Genomic DNA, 20644 nt, shown 5'->3' with positions numbered 1-20644 from the left:
AAAAACAATTACAAGAAAGAAAGAAAAATGTCGTGTTCTCATTAGTATTTGTCCCCGTGTGACATACGGAATAAATTATAATGTTTAAAGTTATGATAAAATTTGAGCCTATAAGTAAATCTTAACAACTTAAATTATAAACATAAATATCAATACCGTAGTAATTATTTATTCTTTAATAAAACCTTAATAAATTTTTACTCAACATGATCATTACATTTACTTAATATAATCTTTATTATTCTAACAAAATTATCTTTCTCTTACAAGATTGACTACTATTTAGTTATTTCCTTTTAAAAATTAATATTTTTTTAATAAGATAATTATTCATCTTCAAATTTTAAGATTTAAATGAGTTTTATCTCAGCATATACAATATAAGATTTTTATTGAAGTTCTTATATTAATTGTATATATTTATAAATAAAATTTCAATATATCAACAATTAAGCCTAAAAATATGAAATAAATATTATTTAAATATTCCCTTTCATAAAAACTTATTAGAATTAATTAAAATATAATAAAATTTAAATAAGTTAGAACATTAATTATTTCTATTATATTATTTTTTTAATTTCCCCCCTATTTTAGATCAATACATGAGATAAAATGTGTTTTCTTATGGTTCGTTCATAATTAATGTACTTTTAGTTGCTATATATCTTAAAAACTAAAGAAATAACTACATAAGGAATACATTTAAAAAAAACAATATATGAAATAATAGTTTCCCATATTTATGATCAATATATTTGATAAATTATGTATTCATTTTAATTTATTAAAATAGTGTATTTCTTTTATTTCCATTCAATATTGTGGATTTGATTATTTAAAATGAGCTGTAAAAAATGTTATTCAGTTTTGTTTAGTATTTTTTTTTTCAAAAATTAGCTCATAATGTTCGATTAATTTATTTATTATTTACAAAGGAAGCATCTTATCTCATACAAGCAAATTTTATAAATTATAATTAAAAGCTAAAAAGTAGTTTTTCAGATATCTTTTATTTTCTTATTTTATTATTCACAATTAATTATTTAAATACTAAAATTAATTATTACACAAAATTAAATTTATTATTATTATTTTTACCTAAAAAACATTTATTTTATACAATTGAAACAAAAAAAAACCTTTTAAAATTATTTTTACCTAATCTATCTAAATCTAAATTTATTTTATACAAACAATTATCATGATAATTAGTTATAAACATAATTTTTGTAACTAATCTAAGTACACTTAACTGTTTGCTAAATATAAAATTTGGTTTCGCAATGACATGTTAATAAAATAAAATTATGAATAGTTATGAAAAAAATTATATCTACTTTTTTTTTAAAATTTAATTCAATGATAAAACTATTTATTATATTTTATAAAAAATCGAAAATAAAAAAAAATGCAAATTTGTAATAATTTTCGTACTCTCTTCTATTTGATAGCAAACAAGCATCCGTTCTCTTACCATTTTGAAACGCCGTCAACACAGCGTGATGCCTCGAGATTCAAACGCCGTCATTTCTATTTCAAATTTTGTCCGAGCCTCAGCTTCGGGCACCCGAACCTCGGAAGTCGCGACACCTATAAATTTTACACTCAGATTTACACTCCGAAACCTATCACTCACACATTCAACGAAAGAAAGAAAGAAAGAAAGCTTCTTCCCTTTCCTCACTCCGAAATCGAAGTTCAAGGGTTAGGGTTTTTCTGATCTTCGAAATTTAAGGGTCAATGGCCGACCAACCGGAAAGCACCGTCACCACCGGCGGCGGCGTATCGTTGACGGACAAGATTAGCAAGAAGCTTCACGGTCACGATTCTTCTTCCTCTTCTTCCGATTCCGACTCCGAAAAAACCGTTACTTCATCCGCTAAGGATAAGATTTTTCGCCTTTTTGGCCGGGAGAAGCCCGTTCATTCCGTTTTGGGCGCCGGAAAACGTATCTCTCTCTCTCTCTCTCTCTTCTTTGTTGTCGTTTTTGTGCGTTTTGGGTTTTGTGAATGGATTCGATGTGGGAATGTTATGGATAAAACTATTGGAGTAGAAAAAAGTTAACCGGCAAGAAATTGAAGAAAAAAAGGAAGAAAAGAAAGTGACTTGACCTTCTTATCACTGATCGGGGTTACTAAAATGTAAACCTTTTTGAGCGCCACGTTTTGTGAACTAATATATTGTGGTTTCTTGAAAATAAAAGGGGTTTTTCTCAAAGCTGAGTATTTATTATGTGTTATTTTGCCACTGTTTTGTAGTTTATTACATGTTACGTTTTCAGGTTGTTTTAAATTCTAGACGAGTCAGGTAAGTTGATGTAACGTTATTTTCAATAATAATAATAAATTGATTGTACTACGAATTTGACTAGGCTGCATTGTATTTTAGTGAAACTTGGGATGCTGAATAAAGAATTGAGGAGTTGTTTGATAAGTCTGTCATCAAATGGAGAATTGTTAGCGACTTTGTGTAGTTATCTTATGGAACATTTTGGCAATCATCATTTGCAGCTGCTGACGTTTTGTTGTGGAGGAACAAGAAAATATCTGCTGGTGTGCTTGGCGGAGCCACTGCTGTTTGGGTGTTTTTTGAGTTGCTTGAATATCACCTTCTTACTCTAGTCTGTCACATTTTAATGCTGCTGCTTGCTGTTCTGTTCTTGTGGTCCAATGCCCATACTTTTATCCACAAGTGAGCCTCTGGAACTTCTTTGCTGTTGTGTGTTTTAGGGTTTTCTTCATCTAATTGTTTGCATGGAATATCAAAATCATATTGCAGATCCCAACCTCGCATTCCGGAAGTTCATCTTCCTGAGGAGCCATTCCTGCAAGTTGCGTCTGCATTGAGAATTGAAATCAACCGAGGATTTGCTGTTTTGCATAATATTGGTTCTGGAAGAGATTTGAAGAAATTCCTCGTAGTATGTAACCTTGCAACTTTTTATCATCATTATATTTATATGCATATACTAAATAAAAGTTTTTCTTAAGTAATCTCTATTAAATTTTTGGGCCAATTGCTTGTAACTTCCAAAGATTGTGGCACTTCCTCAGGTCTTGCATGCTGCTGTGCTTTAATGGCTTAATGGGTGCCTTATTGAATGTTTTGCTTAACTTATTTTTTTTTTTTCATTTAGAACTACACTACTATTCTTATAATGTTATGTTGAGGATTTTGTTGTGGATGTTGTGTTAGGTTATTGCTGGTTTATGGATTCTGTCAACTGTGGGGAACTGGTGCAATTTCTTGACCCTGTTCTACATAAGTAAGAATAATCAGTACTCCTTTTAATTACATAATTTTTATATAAAAAAATTGTTACGTAATTTTATTCATTTACATATTCATTCCATGGACAGCTTTTATTTTGTTGCACACGATTCCTGTGTTATATGAGAAGTACGAGGATAAGATAGACCCACTTGCAGAGAAGGCTGTCATTGAGATTAAAAAGCAGTATGCTGTGTTTGACGCTAAGGTCTTGAGTAAGATTCCAATTGGTGCATTGAAGGCCAAGAAGTTGGCTTAGTCAATTAATCTTGTAACCTCAGAAATAAAAGCTTTACCTGTTTGTTCATGGAAGTTGCCAGGGCCCAGTCTCTTTTATCAATATCAATCGTTATTATGTTTTGAGTTGGTTTTAGGTTGGTACGGTGTCAATGGCAATGGGTGTGGTTTATCTTTGATTAGTACTTAATAGTTTCTAACTATGCAAGCATATGGATTTTACTGGCTTCTTGTATGTTTGTATGAGTTGTTCAATCAGTAATTGTTACTGAAGATATAATAGTTGTATGCTTCTTTTTTGTTTTTTTTTTTTCTAGTAAAAAGCATTTGTTACCCTCGATGTGTTTGGCTGCCGGATTTGTATTCTTGATATTGATATATTGGACCAATGTTTAAAATATTGGATTGCTAATTGAATTGTTAGACAGATTTATGGATTCGAACGAATAATATTTAGCATCAGTTTATTTTAAAAATTAAGTCTTAGTTTATATCAGTTTAGAATTGGGTATAATTTGATTTTCAATCCTTGAATGTGTTGAGATGTGTTTGAATTAATTTGAAGTACGTATTTGTATTGGAATGTGTTTCTTTTAATGAAAATGGCGAGATGATATTTTAACTATAAATCAAAGAGGGACTAAATGTATATTTTAACTCGGTAATATATTCGAGCAGTAAATTAGTATACAAATAAGTGGAAATTAGTAAACGGCGAAATGCATTGGGGTATTGGGCATTATTTCTCTTTACTAGTGATCTTAGATTTCGCCATTTAAATTAAGCTTTTGATCGTGGTTTGCCTGCCATAATGGTTTAGAGAACAGGATATGGACTGGCTCGAGTCTCCCAAAGCTCAGTGGCTGCTTTTAGTGTTTAATTGATTATAATCATCATGTTGAAAAATAGTTGCCTATCGGAAAGAAAACTGTCAAGACAAATGAGTAGAATTGGAGAAAATTAAGTTAATAAAGAGACGACAAAATATAGGTTCATTATAAAGTAGGGAGTGACGCAGGCTCGCGAGACATGGTGCACGAGACAATATATCATATAATTTAAAAATGAGCGACTTACATGAGATAGATATACATCAAAATATGTTACCACAGTTCCAGTGCTCCAAATTATGCAAGAGTATCCACACTGGAACACGAAGGCAATGAAAAAATAATTGTGACACTTGTGAATAAAATACACTCTACACTCATTTTTCATGTGAAAGAATTAATTAAACAAGATTGCACTTCTACAATATAACAATGATCTATACCCCTGATTAATTACATAAAAAATGTATATATTTAATATCTAGGAAGAAGTTTTGAACTCATAGTTTTGCTATCCGATGATGTAAGGGGAACTGTTGAGAACTCGGAATCAAACTGTTCAGAATGCTGAAAATATCCACGAGGGAGAGGACTGGTAGGTGGATTAAATGATGCTGTCCCAGTGCTAAACCTCTGATTGGAAGGTGGTGAAGCAGAACTACTTTTATCGTGTGAATCATCCATGGATTTACCTGTACTTCCTGCCAACTCCCTCTTCTCTCTTTCCTCTGTTTCCTTGAGAAGAAAATCAACCCACATATCTGCAAAGGACTGAAATGGGAAAAGTATTAATTCCAAGTCATGATGTGCAGCATTTGTAAAAGAATCTTTTGGTATATGTCATAGACTCGAGCGACATATAACTACTCAATATTCTCTTTTGCAGTTTCCCCTTCTAAGTAAACCATGCAGATAAACAAACAGACGACGAGAAGAGATCACCTGGTTATCTGATCCTACATTTCCAGCTGATTCAGTTGAAGCACTTCCTCCCAAAATACCTCCAACTAGGCGGCCAGGCAACCCAAGAACACCTCGGACAACACCTTTTCCTGGACCTTGTTGAGCAACACCTATTCTTTGTTTGTCCTCATCAGAGAATCCAAGCATGCGAACCATTAGATCCAAAACCTGTCCCAAATATCAACTTCATGAGCAAGATCAATTTGAACAAGACATCACACATATCTGCTAAAAGGACTAATTAATTTTACACTTTGCAAGGAGTAAACAAATGCAAGTGAAGAACATAATTTCACAACCTTCTCTGGTTAATAGTGTCATAAGACATCAACTAACACTTCAACTCCTTCAAGCCCTATCCTAGCATGGTTATTCTATTATAGGATGTGGACCTCATCATGAATCTAAACATATAACAATTACTTCCATAAGCACACACGCTCACACAAAGTTATGATTGTTACACAACATAAAGGAAATGGCAGTTCTGCATGATTCATCTAAAGCAGCCACAATTAGAAGACCTCCATACCTCTTTGCTGTGGTTTCTCTGGAAATATGTTACAAGTAGTTTTATCACAATGCGCCTGTCAAACATAAAATTTATATCAGTATAATAATTTATTCTCTCAAATAGAAGCAAAACAATGACTAGAAAACATTTCCAAGTCAAAATTTAACCCAGATTCATACTTATAAGACTCCAATTTTAAACCTTTTAAGGAAAATACGATAGATACAAAAAAATCATAGACAATAACCCCATCAAGGATTTCATCTCCACCCAGCTAGAAATATAGGAACCTTCCAAATCCCAAGTCAAATGGTCTTGCTGATATTGCATGGAAAATATAGTTTGATGAAAAACATGCCAACCTGTCGACCAGAAAATCAGAATCCACTGACATTCTATTTAGCCGTGTCATACTCTGTTCAAGAGCTCGCCTCAATCGGGAATTGTCTTCCTCAAGTTTGCTTACTCTACTTCTCCATTCTGATTGTAACTTCTCAGACTGAGAAAGCTTGGCTAAAATTTCTTCTTTTTCACTGATCAGTAAATCTGCTCTACAATCTGCATCCTGGCAACCATTTAATCTACATGTTACTTAATTGGAAACACCAATAAATTAACTTTTTATACTCGAGTCAGGAAAACAAAATAATGTATCAATATATGAGAGCAAAGTTTAAAGGAAGAACGGGGGATAATATAGGATGGGTTAAGCTTTTAAGGAATAAAAAAAAAAGGTTACTATACTAGAACTGGAAAAAAAATCAAATAAAAATCCAAGACATAGTGATAGAAATATATCAAAAGTAAGCCCCATCGCCAACTGAATTATCCCAAACCGCCGTCCCAATAAGTCTGAGATATTGAATTAATTGTTTCCATAAACCAGCCTTAACTGGATAGGTTGTCAACTTATCATAAATCTTCAGCCTTATGTGACAAGGTGAAATGGCATCCCTACATCAACTGATCCATGAATAAATTAGATAGTCTACAGCAAGGGAAAGTATTCATGATCGTAGTCAATAATCCAGGGAGAGGTCCCTTCAATCAACCAAAGATTTCCTTTTATGGATGTAGAAGCGATCTCCATATCCATTGGCAGGACATTTGGATTAGAGCTCTCCCTTATCACATGCTCCCTCTAATGTGATAACCAATAGCATTAACTGCTCTCCATACCCACCTATTGCTTTCTATCATCTTTTTGAAATTAGCCTACACAAAGCTAATATGCTTCCAAATTATCTTTACTTCTCTCAAGTTTAATTCTCTATTCTCTGAAAGGATGAATCTGTACAAGAAGAAATACATTTCTTTCTGATTAACTCTTGAAGGGAAGCCCACAAGCTAAGGTACCATGATATCCTACTCCACCAGGTTTTCTACCAAAGTAATTATCAGATAAAAATAATGCAGACCAAGATTCGTGGATAGTGGAGATCAATTTTTTTTTACAGTAAGCATAAAGGGTCAAACACTGTTCCCTTAAACTTTTAAATAAAGTATGTGTTGTCTAATATATAGAAACAGTTGGCGAGAGAGATAGATTCATACTTTCAGCAATTGAGAAAGCTTGGACATTTCTTCCCTTGAACGAGCCAACTCTCCTTCTAAATGTTCCTTCAGAAAACAAATTATAGTGGATATAAGTTTTCTACTTGCAACAATAGACAAGAAGAACACACTGATATTGGTGAAAAAAATAGTGAGGCAATGTTAACAACTAAATCAATTCCAGTTAATTTCTAAAAAAATAAATTAATTAGAAACAACCTTAGCTTCAATTTCAGCATAATATTGTCCAAGAGCTGTCTGTAGATTTATAAGTTCAGTATTCTTAGCATCTATTGTGCTCAAACAGTTTGCAAGTTTCTTGTTCAGGTCATCAATGATTTCCCTGGACTTAAGAATTTCATTGTCATTTGCTATCTTCAGTTTCTCCTGACTTGCAGTTGCCTGCGTCACAGTTTTTTCAAGATGCGAAATTTGAGCCCTTAAATAATTATTGTTATCTCGTAGTTCTTCAATGATTTTGCTATCCTCGTCCATTTTTTCTGATTCTTCAGATTCCTAGTCAAAAAGCAGTGTAGTGAACATCAGTGTACTGCAGAAAGATTGATGTATGTGGATGAATGCAATTTAAGTCATTCACACTTAATAGACGATTATGGGAACAAAACATAATATAAGGGGGAAACAATAATTGGAGATAAACATGACAGATTATGATAATTAGTATATTGTTTATGCCTTTACAAAATGCTCAATCATTATTCATTCTGCATCGAAAATGTAAAGTGAAAAATGCAACCTTTTCTAACAAATGCTGTTTAAGGCGGGTCAATTCTTGTACTGCTTTATCCCTCTCCTTATGTGTCTCCTTTAAATCTTTACTAAGCTTATGTAAGGATCTTTCCAAGTCTTCTTTCCCTGGAAAACCTTTGGAAGGATCTGATAACTGCTACCAAAAGCCAATTCCCAAAGCCCCAGAAATGAGGAGAAAAGAGGTCAAAGATTATATACACGATTTTTAATGTATAACCTGTAAAGTCAATGTTGCTAAAATGTTTTGGCTCACATCACTGTTACAGCTTGGATCCTTGTTCTGCATCTGAGAAGCATCAGGTGACATTTTTCCAGTGAAAGACATCCTACTTGATTTGAGCACAGCCTCAAGTTCATCTTTTTCCATCTAAAAACCATAAGATATAATATAGCACAATATCGAAAGCAATTATCATCAAGTTTCGAGTGATAAGACCATAGAAATTTTTTGTATTACAATGAAAAAAATTGCATAAATCTACCAACCTTAAGGGTACTGTTTTCCTTCTGTAAAGTTTCAATTAATCTTTTGAAGCTACTATGCACAGCGTCACTTGCTTCTTCATCTTCCCGTCTAGACAACTCCAATTGCAGATACTTTATTTCAGATATTTTCTCATTCAATTCACTGTGTAATTTGCTCACGTCATTTGCTGTCTTCAAAGCAATAATACAATATATGCATGGGTTAGATAGCCAAAAACTAAAATAGCCCAGCTTATCAAATTGCATACTACAACAAAACCAAAATCCAGATTTCTTGAAACAACACATTATATCAATGATGTAAAGGGAGTTATTAAGGTAAATATGAAAGCAGTCAAGTTATTCCTTTTCAGTTTAGAAGATACAATTCAGAAAGCCAGTGATATGGGGATTCTGAAGCATAGGGAAAAGCTGCTCCATGTTCTCTTTTAATATATAGTCCTATTTTCTTGTGAATATACTTTCATTTGCTTTTTAGCAATCCATTCTTGATTTTCGTCCATGATTTTCTCTTGATTTAATATCAATTATTCAATATTCCATTCACAACCAAAGCAGTGTGAGGGCGGAAGACAGCTTATGGCAGGGAGCCAAAAAATTGCCATATATATATATATATATGACAGATGGCATTGTGGCAATACCAGAATGCCACCTATCCTAAAAATGTATACAAAAATGTTAAAATAATCTTCTGAATATAAACAAAAGAACTAATAACACATCAAGAACAAGAAAATTATAGAAACATAAAGATGAGGACATTAATTTCAAGTTGGAAGACAAAAAATACACACAAAGGAAAACCATAAAACAATCTAATACAGTTATGAAATGGCAGGTTAAAATTATAGATTATGCATTGTCAATATTATTTTAAAATTTTTAAAAACTATTTTCTGCTCCTAGTCTCAACTAGTTTAGGGCAAAAACATTTTTGTTAAAATCTTATAAAAATAGTATTCATTAGTCAATTAACTAATAATAAATAAAATTTAAAAACAGAACTGCATGAAAAATTAATAAAAAGAATCTAATAAATAATATTACGATAATTAATATTTTTAATCCATCAGCATACTCATTTCCCCAAATTCTATAGAACTATAAACAGGTCAAATCACACAATTGGACCACACATGGGTCACATGGTGACCTGAGTACAAGTGAGGTTTGATTTAGCATAAGAAGGAAGAGAGAAAAGAAATTAAAAACTAGATGCTGAGAAGAGAGAATAGGGGCAAGTTTGAGATAAATAATGGTTTTGCAGCCATACTGGAGTTTGCCAGTGGTACAGAAAGAACCAGGGCTCACCAGGGACAGAAAACAAAAATGAAGACAAAGAAGACATAGAACAAAGAGAAATAAAATTCTGACAGTGGGGAGAGGAAATACATGAGGGAATTGGAGAAAGAAGAAACACAAATGGAAAATAAAGAAGAAACACTGGACAAAGATGTTTGCTGGAGAAAAATCCAGCAGTGATTGAGGTCCTGTTCAGAAAAGATGTACTTCAAAGTGAGGTTTGAGTGAGGTTGGCTTGTTGAGTGACATGCATTGCACAAAAACGTTACACTTTTTCGCTTATATAATTTCACTCCAAACTGCCATTTCATCAATATCTGCCATGATCATTGTGCTACCATAAATATTGCGGCAACCCTTTTCCACCAGTGAAATCTGCAACACAGTTCTTCATACTGGTTTTTTGCAATTTTAGCCAGGCCATTCCCCCAAGGCCACTTTTTAATTTTAACAACACTGAATCAAAGACAGAATGGAAGATTTTCAATCTGAATTGCTATCTGAACTTATGGTGGCATGGCAGCTTCCTTCCTAGAATGAAAGACTAGGTAATTTTTCTTCTTGCTTCACAGGTTTGGGAGATTAGGTAGTGTTGTTTAAGCCTTTATTTCAATTTTCATCTATTAATAGTTCAATGCTGAATTCCAGTATCTAGTTCATCAGGTGTTATTTACACATTAGATATTTTTTAAAATTGTCCAGAATCTTGTATGCAATATCTTATTACAAGTCCTTTAACAGTTGAATAACAAGCAGCAATTTGAAGAGTATTCATACACACCAAACAATAATTGAATAGACATCCAAGACTGCACAACAAATTGAAATATAACATCCATTTATAGTATACATCTATTGCTTTATGTCAATAACTCTCTGAAGTTGTAAACCATATACTGAATGTAATAAAGGAAAGGTGTTGCAGCCATGAACATCAAATTTTTAACTATGTTTACATAAACTCACTTTGTCCCTTTCCAACTTTAATAATTTAAGCTCCTCCTGGAAAGACTTGTTCAATTTCTCTTCCTCTGAAAATGAAGAAAGAGCCTGATTGTTAACAGTCTTCTATATAAATAAACAGAATGATGAACAATCCAGATAATCTAAATGCATAATAATGACCCTGGAATTTTAGCTGAATGTTTGCCAATTTATTGCGTTCTTGCTCCAGTTCCAACTTCAATTTTTGTATCTCATGAAGATGTGCTGCACCTGTGGGGCCATTTTTTCCCTCTACCAAATCTGCTAGCTCCTAGAAGGCATATTCATACATCTGTTGTCAAGTTCACTCATCACTAAAAATAAAAATATAAATCCTATCAAAAAGTTTAAATCAAAAGGGACCCAGACAAAAGAGAACAAGCTTTCACTCTAAAAAAATAGAAAAAGAAAATAAAAGTGATTTTCCTTTTCTTTTTTCATTGAAGAGTACACCATATGGCCTTAGGACTTCACGAAAAAAATACACATAGAACCAGAAAAAGGTGATAAAAATAGGTAAGTAATATCAATGCATACCACTTAATGGTCAATCTTCCTCTATTGGTTCATTATTTAAGAATAACCAAAAATGTAAGGTGTGGTTACCTTGTCCTTTACTTGTAAGTTTGAACGTTTAGATGCCATCTTACTTTGAATAGCATCGGATTCCAAAGCAGATGTATTTCCGTTGTTTGTAGGATAATTATTTTTCATTTGAGTTGTGAACCTATGCTGTCGATTTGATGATTGTTCACTACTTCCCTGCACAAATGTTCAAAAGTAATCAACAAGAATCCTTGGTTATCTGTCAAGAACAAGACATTCAGTAACTGATTTCCAACTAAGTTCTAACAGAATATAACATTCTTATGCTTTCACCAGCCTAATGAGTACCGAATATCCCAATGTGAGGGAAGGAAATAGATTACAGAAGCTAGTTTTTTTTTTTCTCATTAACTATTATTTTCTACAGGATTAAAACAGGCCATTCCCATCAAGTTTCTTCTAACTACTATTAATACAAGACCCCCCTCTCCCCCAAAAGAAAAAACAAAAATAAATGCTTCACATAGATGTACTTACTTATTTACTATTATTATTATGGTAAAAGAAAAATTCATCAAGACAGGGGAAAAATTAGAAGGTTGGAGGGCAGGGGATCCATGACAACTAAAAAGGAAAAGCAAAACAGCAAATAGCAATCAAACAAACCATTTTGTGCTGTCACACCAAGTTTTCAGAAAGCACCCCCAGAACAGGATATTTATGGAAAAGTAGTACTTAAAATAAAAGGATACATCAATGGAGTAGAACTGTCCAAACATTTTACTATTATTAACCAGTGCAAATAACGTTATGAACTTCAGAAAAGATATAGCTGAGAGAAAGAGAGGAATGAATTGAAGAATGTGTTACTTTTATTGACGACTCACAAATGCAATGAGCAAAGCCCCCTCCAGTGATTCCCTCTTACAGTATGCAACTCTCACAATGAATGCTTTTATCCTGACTTCTCTGTACATATCCACTTTCCTCTCTGACACTCAACTAATTCTAAACCCCCTAACTGTGTTTTTTTCCCACTTTTTGGCTCTTTGTACATACATTCTCCAAGTTCTCCCCCCCCCCCCCCCCCCCCGTCTGAGGCCTAACAGATTACAAAATATTATGTATAGTTTCACTATTATATATAACTATATTTTCTCAATCATTACAAAAATGCATGAGTTGAGACATACAACACCAAAAACACCTGACGTGCGGCACCTAAGTTTTGTCCTATAAAGGGTGATTGCATTTTTCTAACCAGAAATAGCATAAGTTTAGAAAATGTAATGATGCAGCACCTCTCATCCTCATCATTAATAAATTTCATGTGAAAATCATGAGATACAAGACAACAACTTCAACAAAAGACTTACAGCACAGGTTAAGAGTTTATGTTACACTGAAATCTTCACAATAAAGTTTGAATTAGAATATAGGATCACCTTGACTGTGTAAGTGCCATTTGCAGATGCTGGACTTGTAGCTTCCAAATTATGCTTTAATGAGCCATTTTCTTTATTCAATCTAAAGATCTGATCCTGCAAAGTTGAAAGGGATGGATAGTTAAACTCCAAAGGCCAGTAATAAAATATCTCAAATTAAAAAGTTGGACAAATTGTAATGTGTAACCTCTGCCTTAGATAGATGTCACATAATATATCCAAGAAAATAAAGAATTCTTTCCATTAGGCATAAGGGAGAAGGCATTAGAGCTTAGCAAAACAGCAAGAAATCTAGAATATGTAGATATATCTTATTCTTCAAATGATGTATTACAGCGGAGTTCACCTTATTTTAAACAAACACAATATAAAGTCCAAACCAGGGATTACATCGTACCATTAGGTGCACAATATATATATATATATCTTGGATCCATCTTACACCATGATGGTGATAAGTATATATTTTGTCATATTTTTATAGTCTATATATTTATTTGTGACCATTATTTTATCAAATATTTATACTAATTTATATGAGTATCATGTAGATTAATATGAGAAGGTTACAACTTACAACTATGTTTTAAATGTATTTTGGACCCAAATTAAATGAAAAATGAGCTTTGCAGCAGCCAGCACGCCCATTCCTCAGTAGCCAGCATAGGTGTGCTTTGACCATATGCACGGTGCAAGAAGTCCAAATTTGAAACAATTTTAAGATTTTCAAACCCTATTAAAGATACCTCAGGGTCTGATATACCTTATATCTATCACTTTTTTACATTTTGAATCTTAGTGATAGTCCATTGTTGACGCCTACTAGAGCCTTGAAAGCATGTTTTAGGGATTAAAAACTCTCATAATCTCTTCTCCATTGGAAACTCTAGTTTACATTACTTTTCGATTATTATGGATTGGTTTATTGTTTTGGTTTTCTTTTATATTATGTATAGCTAAATTCATAGTTAGTGTTATGATACATCCTTTGCATGACTCTGAGATTTTTATGATTTATGATAATTTTGTATTTTCATTCTTGATTTGTGTTATTTTATTGCACTATATTTATATGTCAAAAATAACAACTCTTGAATATACCATAATTACCTATATTGTAGGCGATCATATTATAAATAGTGAATGAATCTATAGCGTATAACGAGACAAAAGATTAAATAGATCAAGTTTAATTCTTCTATTTTAATTGTTATTAAATTAATAATTTAGAGACTCTTTATGATTTTTCTTACTTTTACTTTGCATGATTATTAACGGTGATAGTTTAGATAGAAGATTGTTAAAATTGCATGATCATTTAGTGTTAATAAATTTATTATGAGTGGAATTAATTTAAAAAAACAAAGAAAAGTGTAAAGGTGAAACCATACACCTTAGGTTCTTTTCGATCAGTTTATTTTTAGATGTTGCGCTATTTTAATTTCTTTTTAATTAGTTTTATATTTAAATTCTTGTTTTATTTAATTTCATAGCCTTTAAGTTCAAATAATTAAATTAAAAATTTTTAATAATTGAAAATCTTTGTGAGACGATATTTTAAAAATTTATTTTAAAACCCTTTATTACTTTTCAACGGATACAGTTGTCCACGAACAGATGGAAAGAAACATTAATGGAGATGTCACACATAGGATTCAAGTTGGGTGAATGAAGTTGAAAAATGCTTAATTGCAATTTGGGGACAAAGTTCTAATAAAAACTTCAGAAAATTCTACCAAATAGCTATTACACTACCAAAGCTCTATAGCAACGAGCATGGAGCAGTGATGAAAATAAGCTGAACCAGGGGATATAGAAGATTTAGGAATGACATTATCTAAGAAAAGAGTTAGAGTAGCACCTATTAAGGAGATGACAAAAGTTTGCCAAAGGTCTGTTTGATGGATCATGTGATAAAACACCAATGAAGTTTAAGTGAAAAATGTGGTTCAAAAGAAAGATAATTTGATGAAATGTAGGAGGACACCTAATCAAACAATATAAGAAACCATTAAAAAGCTCTATTGATTTTCATAAAAAATTGACTAGTATTAGATCCTGGTGGCATTAATTTATCATTGTAGCAAACCTACCAACTGGAATAATCAGGATTGACTGTTGTTTAGAAAAATATTAGGTCCATAAAGATTTCAAAAAGCAAAAGCTAAACAAAACCAACATTAGTTCTTTAAGGAAGTAAGAAAAAACTCCAAACAACAAGTAACAAGAATTTTTGGCAAACAAAAGAGACAAGTTTTGGCATCACAAGTTTGCCTTTTGCCAGTCAACAGCTGAACCAGAAACACTAGAACATTGAGTAGCTCCAACATAAGAAACAACAGAAGAAAAATCAACATATTATAGGTACATATATGTAAAAAAGTAATAACCAGGCAACTATACCTCTTTTTCTTTTAATAGAGCTGCGTAATTAACTGATAGTGCTTTAATTTCTGCCTCGGATGCTTGAAGTCGCTTGATTTCTGCTTTATATTGTTCAATCTACAAGAACAACAACAACCACCCAGTCTTATCTCACTAGTGAGCTCAATCTACAAGAAATGCAATAAAATTTGAAAAAAAATGACATCTTTAACCATAATAACTAACCTACCAAGTATTATATTCAACTAGACAATTCAAGGAGAAAATATATGGTATAAACATTGAATACAATACATTTTCATGCATTTGGTAAAGAAAAAAAAAAATCCATGCATTTGGTAAAAAAAAAATTCCAATTTTTTACCAGCATGTGCTATTTTATAATAAGAAAAAAATATTAAGATCGAAAAGGCATATACAAAAAGCCGAAAACAAATCCTCAATAACTAAAGAAGACATAACCAAAAAAAAAAGGGGGGGGGTGTCAAGAAACATGCAACACAACATGCCAATCTATCTAAGGATCTAAACTGATAAGGCCCCATTCCTAAGTGGGTCAGTTGAGCCTTTGGCCCATGAAGGGAAATCCAATCCCAAGCAGCTGTTAGTGTATTCACGAAGGAAGAGAGGAGGAGCTGACGTGGCATGAGAGATGTAGGAAAGGAATTTAGAGGAGAGAGAGAGGGAGAAAAAATAAGAGATATTTCTGCTATATAGGAATCATAAGTGATCAGGGGAGATCATTCTGTTTTTTTGTTGCATTTGGGTAGAAGCAGCATATTTGTTTCTCTATTAGGAGCTCTGCTTCTCCTTTCTGTATGTTCTTTATTGCAATTAATACAGGATCACAGTTATTTTCTTCCTCTTTTCTTTGTTCTATTTCATATTTGCTGTTGGAAACTGTATTATAAACTAACAAGGATCCCCTCTCTAAAAAGATCATGAACAAAACACCAGAAAGAAGCTAGAAAAACTGTTAGGATTCAAAGAAAAGAATGAAAGAATGAGACTGAATCTTTATTGCTCAATCAAGAAAGAATTATAATTTACAAGCAATTGCAGAGATCACAGCTCCTTCCAGATATTGAATCTCTAACCCAAAGAATACAACTCATTTCCTCCCCTTTTTTATGTTATTCACTCTCCTTTTATACTTTCTGACTAACAAAGACTTAGACTAACTTTCTAACCACTTGTTAACCTGACTTGACTTTTTACAGTTGGTCCATTCTTCATAAAATACATATACCATATTTTGGGCTTATCTGGGCCGCTATCCAGCAAATGTTCTCTTGGACTTTCTTCTACACTTTCTGGTCTAACAAAAACTACTCAAAGCCAAATGAACTCAATAAAAGATTGCCGTATGAGAAGACTCTAACATTACTTATACACCAAGAACTGCAGACAGAGAACACTGCTAAAAGCTTTTTGGCAACTTTGCCAACATCAAATCATCTGGAAATTAACACATGGAAACTTCCAAAGGTCCATTAGAAAAGCTCAGTGTTCACCAAAAACACTGAATACTTTTATTCCACAGATAAGATGCTGATGGACAATGCAAAAACAAATGTAAACAAGATTCAGCACTCAATCTGCACATTACACAGAAATCAGGAAATCAAACATTTTGGGGTGTCAAATTCAAAGTAATTACTAATCCTACTAAAGGCCACGGTCCAATTGAAGGATTTGATCTTGGAGAGAGCACAAGATATCCAAGAAAACTTATCCAGAGGATAGGAAGCATTAGTGGGTCTGATGTGAAATATTGGAAGTATGATTTGCAAGAAAATAAACACAAAGTGTCTACGAACCAAATCCTCTTATCTATTAGAAGAAAGATCGATTGAATCCAATGACACCAAAAGAACTGACATTCAGAAAATTCCTCATCAATCTCAAGAGGTGAAAAATCCAAGAAACAGTTGGGTGAGATAAAGAGTCAACTGAATGACAGGGGCATTGTCCAATAGCGGTGATAAAGTCTAGGAAAATCATAAGAAAGAGGAACATTACCCACCCAAAGATAATCCCAAAATTTAATAAATGAACCATTACCCAAACCCAATGAGACATGTATAGGCAGTCGAGAGTTTAGATGTATTATGTAATATGTAATACACAAGTCAGACTCAGAGGATCCTAGATATTATGTTTCTAGAGCCACTCCCAATACTACAATATAATGACACTAAAGCAAAACATAAAATTGCTAATGGCATTTAGCCAGGATTAAGATGCGATACTGCACGTCTCTATCTGCTCTAAATATCAATAGATAACATTTAATATGGAAAAAGGTGGGAGCAAAGTGATAACTGTAGATCCACAAAGTAAGATAGCAAAAGCAAAGTCAAACACACTAACCAAAAGCCCATAAGATAACAACAATGGAAACAACCATCAATCCTTATTTGTGGCCTGCCCTCAAGTTAGTTTTTTGATAAAGCTCCAAAAACCCACTTGTCAACACTTTGCTCTGAACAGCTTTCAAACCAGGTTAGCTTGGTTAATCGTAATATCATATCAGCCCAGGTATTAAATACACAGCCTTCTGCTAAGAGAGCAGAACCAAGTAGTGGATTGAAACGTTACATCACAGTCACTCATCATCACCATTCCATCCTTACTATGAACAAAACCAGCTTAAGCTTAATACAACTTATCGTAACAGACAACAATAAGACTCACTAAAAGAAATATAATCAATAAAAACTAACCGATATAATTTTAAGTAGACATGAACTCATATGGTGCATAAATAATTAGTTGTGTTACTACAAACTTGGATGCACACTAACCCTATAGCAGCAACATACAGAAATGTCAGCCATACAAAATTTCTCACATACTGCACATATGCTAATAAGGTGAAGAGATTTTGTTGTGAGTGAAACTACAGTTCCTCTCCGCCTCAGCACTAACGAGGAACGTGAGAACTTCCGATGGCAACATTTCTGCAGCCAATTGTTCTAATATGTAGTTAGCTATTCATAATTTGCAATCATCCTTTTGAATTATCCAGACGATGTGTTTCACTAACACTATTCCTAAATGAAACGCAACGATTTATCATTCTGCTTCCACTCTCGATTCAAATTCCAACTCTCTACGATTCAATAACTAACCCATTAAGCAATTACAATCACACATCGGAAGTTAACATTCCAATGTTCCACGCCATATTCCATTATCGCATCGCAAAACACACACAACCTTGTAGCTAATTTCAGGACCACATACCTCAGAAGAACAGGGGTAATCTGTTATTCCGTTGGCCATCGGTGGCGGCGACCTAGAAACCGATTTGGAATGCGCCAAGCTGTGAGAATTGCGGCGATCGGAGACGGCAGGGTTTTGGGCGTCGGGAGGGAAAACGATGTCGTCTTCATCGTCGTCGGCGAAGTGAACATCGAGGGCAATCTTGTTCAAGTTCTCCTTGAAATTGGCAATTGTGCCCCACATATTCAAACCAAAAAGGAGATTCGAATTGTTATTGTTGAATCTGTGATTTAGTTAAGGTGCGCGCACTGCAATTTCAGCTAGATCTCGCCACGAATCTATCTCTGCGTTTTCTTTGCAATGCAATTGTTTTCCTAACTCCTTTATTTTATTTAAAAAAAAAAAATTGGTTGAGAATAATAGTAATATTTATGCCACGTTGTGTGATACTTGAGACGTGTTGGTTCGTTGATAAAGGCGGAGAAAAGTAAAACGGAAAGGATATATAATAATAATAATAATTCATTTATACTAAAATGTAAAAATCAATTATTTAATAGTTAAAAAATTATTTTTTTATAAACTTATATTTTATTATTTTAATTTAACAAATAATTTTTTAATTGTTAAATTATTTATTTATATGATTAAAATTTGATATAAATTTAAAAAAATTTATACCTAGTATTAATAGATCCTAACTTATAATAGAGAAAAATCTTTTTAAACCAAAATAAATCTAAATTTTTTACATCTATTCTGAACTTTTTATTTAATTTAAATCTAATGGCCAATAAAATAATAAATTATAACATGTTAAATTTAAGTTAAATATATATATATATATATATATATATATATCAATTATTAGTAATTTAATTATTTTTTTAAAAAATATATAAGGACTTAATAAAAGAATTTAAATCATTAAAATTTAAAGAAATTACAGGAACTAAAAAATTGATTTAAAGTAAATTATAAGATTATATTAAATATATTCTAAGATTATTAATATATATTTTAAATTTTTTTATAATAATTTTTTATCATAGTAAAATTCTAATTTTAATTTGACATACACTTAAATATTCAAAACATATTAAAAACATAATTCTATATAATATAAATTATTTGTGTTAAATTATGTTAAAATTAAATAATTAAAAGATTACAATAAAAAATTTATATTTTTTTAATGTATTTCAAATTTATATATTGTGTTAATTTTGATGTGTATATAAAAAAAAGTAATTAAAAATTTTATCTAATGAATTAATTTTTAAAAAAATATTTAATAAAAAGTTATTAAAAATAGGAATATAAATTATACCGATAGAAGTTGATATCTCTCTTAAGTATACAAATACACTACAAGAAATCACATATATATATATAGTTAGGCTTAATTATGTTTTTAGTCCTTATATTTATAGGCATTTTTGTAATTAGTTTTACAAATATTTTTGTTTGAAAGTGATTCTTCTAAAGTATGAAATTAGGAAATAGTTCCTGCCGCTAACTCTCTTTTTGTTAAGTGTTGAACTAGCTAATAGAAAACCAGCTCAGCATTCTACGTGACACCACGTAGATGCCCAGTCACAATTTATATGGCTTGCTATGTCATTTAAATTTTTTATTTAAAATTAAAATTTACAAATAAACTCCAGAACTCATTTTATATATTTATAAATAAACCCTTTTTCTTCTCCAATCAATTCCTCTCCTCACTTTCTGTAACCGCTCCACTCTAATCCCAACCATTCTTCCTCCCCACACTCCATCATTACCTCCATCTAGGGATTTAAATAAAACACTAAGTTAATCCGAAAACTAACTTCCGAGTAGAAAGAAACTCATTAACGGAGGATACAACAATTCACTTAAATCCAACAAAGAAGAAAAGGAAAAGCATTGACTGATCTCTCAAATCCTTTGCTCTTGATTACAGCTTCTCCATCTTCTGCCCCAACTTTTAGTAGACATAATCCTCATGCACACCATCCTTCACGAGAGGCCTACCCAGACTTCAATTGCTTTACCAGATTCTTAAAGTAGATCTCGGTATACTCCAAATTTGAGTTAGAGGGCCGTTCTATGGAGAGGAGCACATAAGTGTAGGAGAG

At 32.3% G+C, this 20644-nt stretch overlaps 2 protein-coding genes across 4 annotated transcripts; one reads left to right on the top strand and one right to left on the bottom strand.

Annotated features, from left to right (window-relative positions):
- Positions 1-1628: 1628 nt before the first annotated feature.
- On the top strand, positions 1629-4646 carry LOC113861336 (reticulon-like protein B1). Of its 2 annotated transcripts, none has more exons than XM_027494096.1 (5): positions 1629-1951; positions 2514-2694; positions 2782-2923; positions 3199-3268; positions 3363-4646. In XM_027494096.1, exons 1-5 carry the CDS (start codon positions 1744-1746, stop codon positions 3530-3532), a joined length of 771 nt encoding a protein of 256 aa, XP_027349897.1. In that variant the 5' UTR covers positions 1629-1743; the 3' UTR covers positions 3533-4646. The 2 variants fall into 2 exon arrangements, with proteins under 2 accessions (XP_027349897.1, XP_027349896.1); XM_027494095.1 differs by having other exon boundaries at positions 1641-1996.
- Positions 4543-18910, bottom strand: LOC113861335 (golgin candidate 3-like). 2 transcript variants are annotated; one of them, XM_027494093.1, is made up of 15 exons: positions 18543-18906; positions 15312-15410; positions 12909-13004; positions 11524-11679; positions 11059-11188; positions 10900-10964; positions 8629-8799; positions 8396-8509; positions 8129-8275; positions 7591-7887; positions 7372-7437; positions 6180-6382; positions 5836-5890; positions 5283-5471; positions 4543-5111 (listed from the first exon to the last, which is right to left on the bottom strand). In XM_027494093.1, exons 1-15 carry the CDS (start codon positions 18762-18764, stop codon positions 4815-4817), a joined length of 2307 nt encoding a protein of 768 aa, XP_027349894.1. In that variant the 5' UTR covers positions 18765-18906; the 3' UTR covers positions 4543-4814. The 2 variants fall into 2 exon arrangements, with proteins under 2 accessions (XP_027349894.1, XP_027349895.1); XM_027494094.1 differs by having other exon boundaries at positions 4572-5111; positions 8129-8278; positions 18543-18910.
- Positions 18911-20644: the final 1734 nt, after the last annotated feature.

This window comes from Abrus precatorius, unplaced genomic scaffold, assembly GCF_003935025.1.
Source record: "Abrus precatorius isolate BTA unplaced genomic scaffold, Abrus_2018 Scaffold3, whole genome shotgun sequence".
NCBI classification, from domain to species: Eukaryota; Viridiplantae; Streptophyta; class Magnoliopsida; order Fabales; family Fabaceae; genus Abrus; species Abrus precatorius.
This window is presented reverse-complemented; position numbering and strand designations above follow the sequence as displayed.

What these genes read in the sequence shown, in the direction of transcription:
- LOC113861335 (XM_027494094.1), bottom strand. Translation starts at nt 18,764, where the DNA reads ATGTGGGGCACAATTGCCAATTTCAAGGAGAACTTGAACAAGATTGCC. An exon ending in CATTCAGCTAAAATTCCAGG is followed by an intron (nt 10,965 to 11,058) that starts GTCATTATTATG and finishes CTTCATTTTCAG; the next exon opens with AGGAAGAGAAATTGAACAAG. An exon ending in AGCTTTCTCAATTGCTGAAA is followed by an intron (nt 6,383 to 7,371) that starts GTATGAATCTAT and finishes AATGGTTGCCAG; the next exon opens with GATGCAGATTGTAGAGCAGA.
- LOC113861336 (XM_027494095.1), top strand. Translation starts at nt 1,744, where the DNA reads ATGGCCGACCAACCGGAAAGCACCGTCACCACCGGCGGCGGCGTATCG. An exon ending in ATTTGAAGAAATTCCTCGTA is followed by an intron (nt 2,924 to 3,198) that starts GTATGTAACCTT and finishes ATGTTGTGTTAG; the next exon opens with GTTATTGCTGGTTTATGGAT. An exon ending in CTTGACCCTGTTCTACATAA is followed by an intron (nt 3,269 to 3,362) that starts GTAAGAATAATC and finishes TTCCATGGACAG; the next exon opens with CTTTTATTTTGTTGCACACG.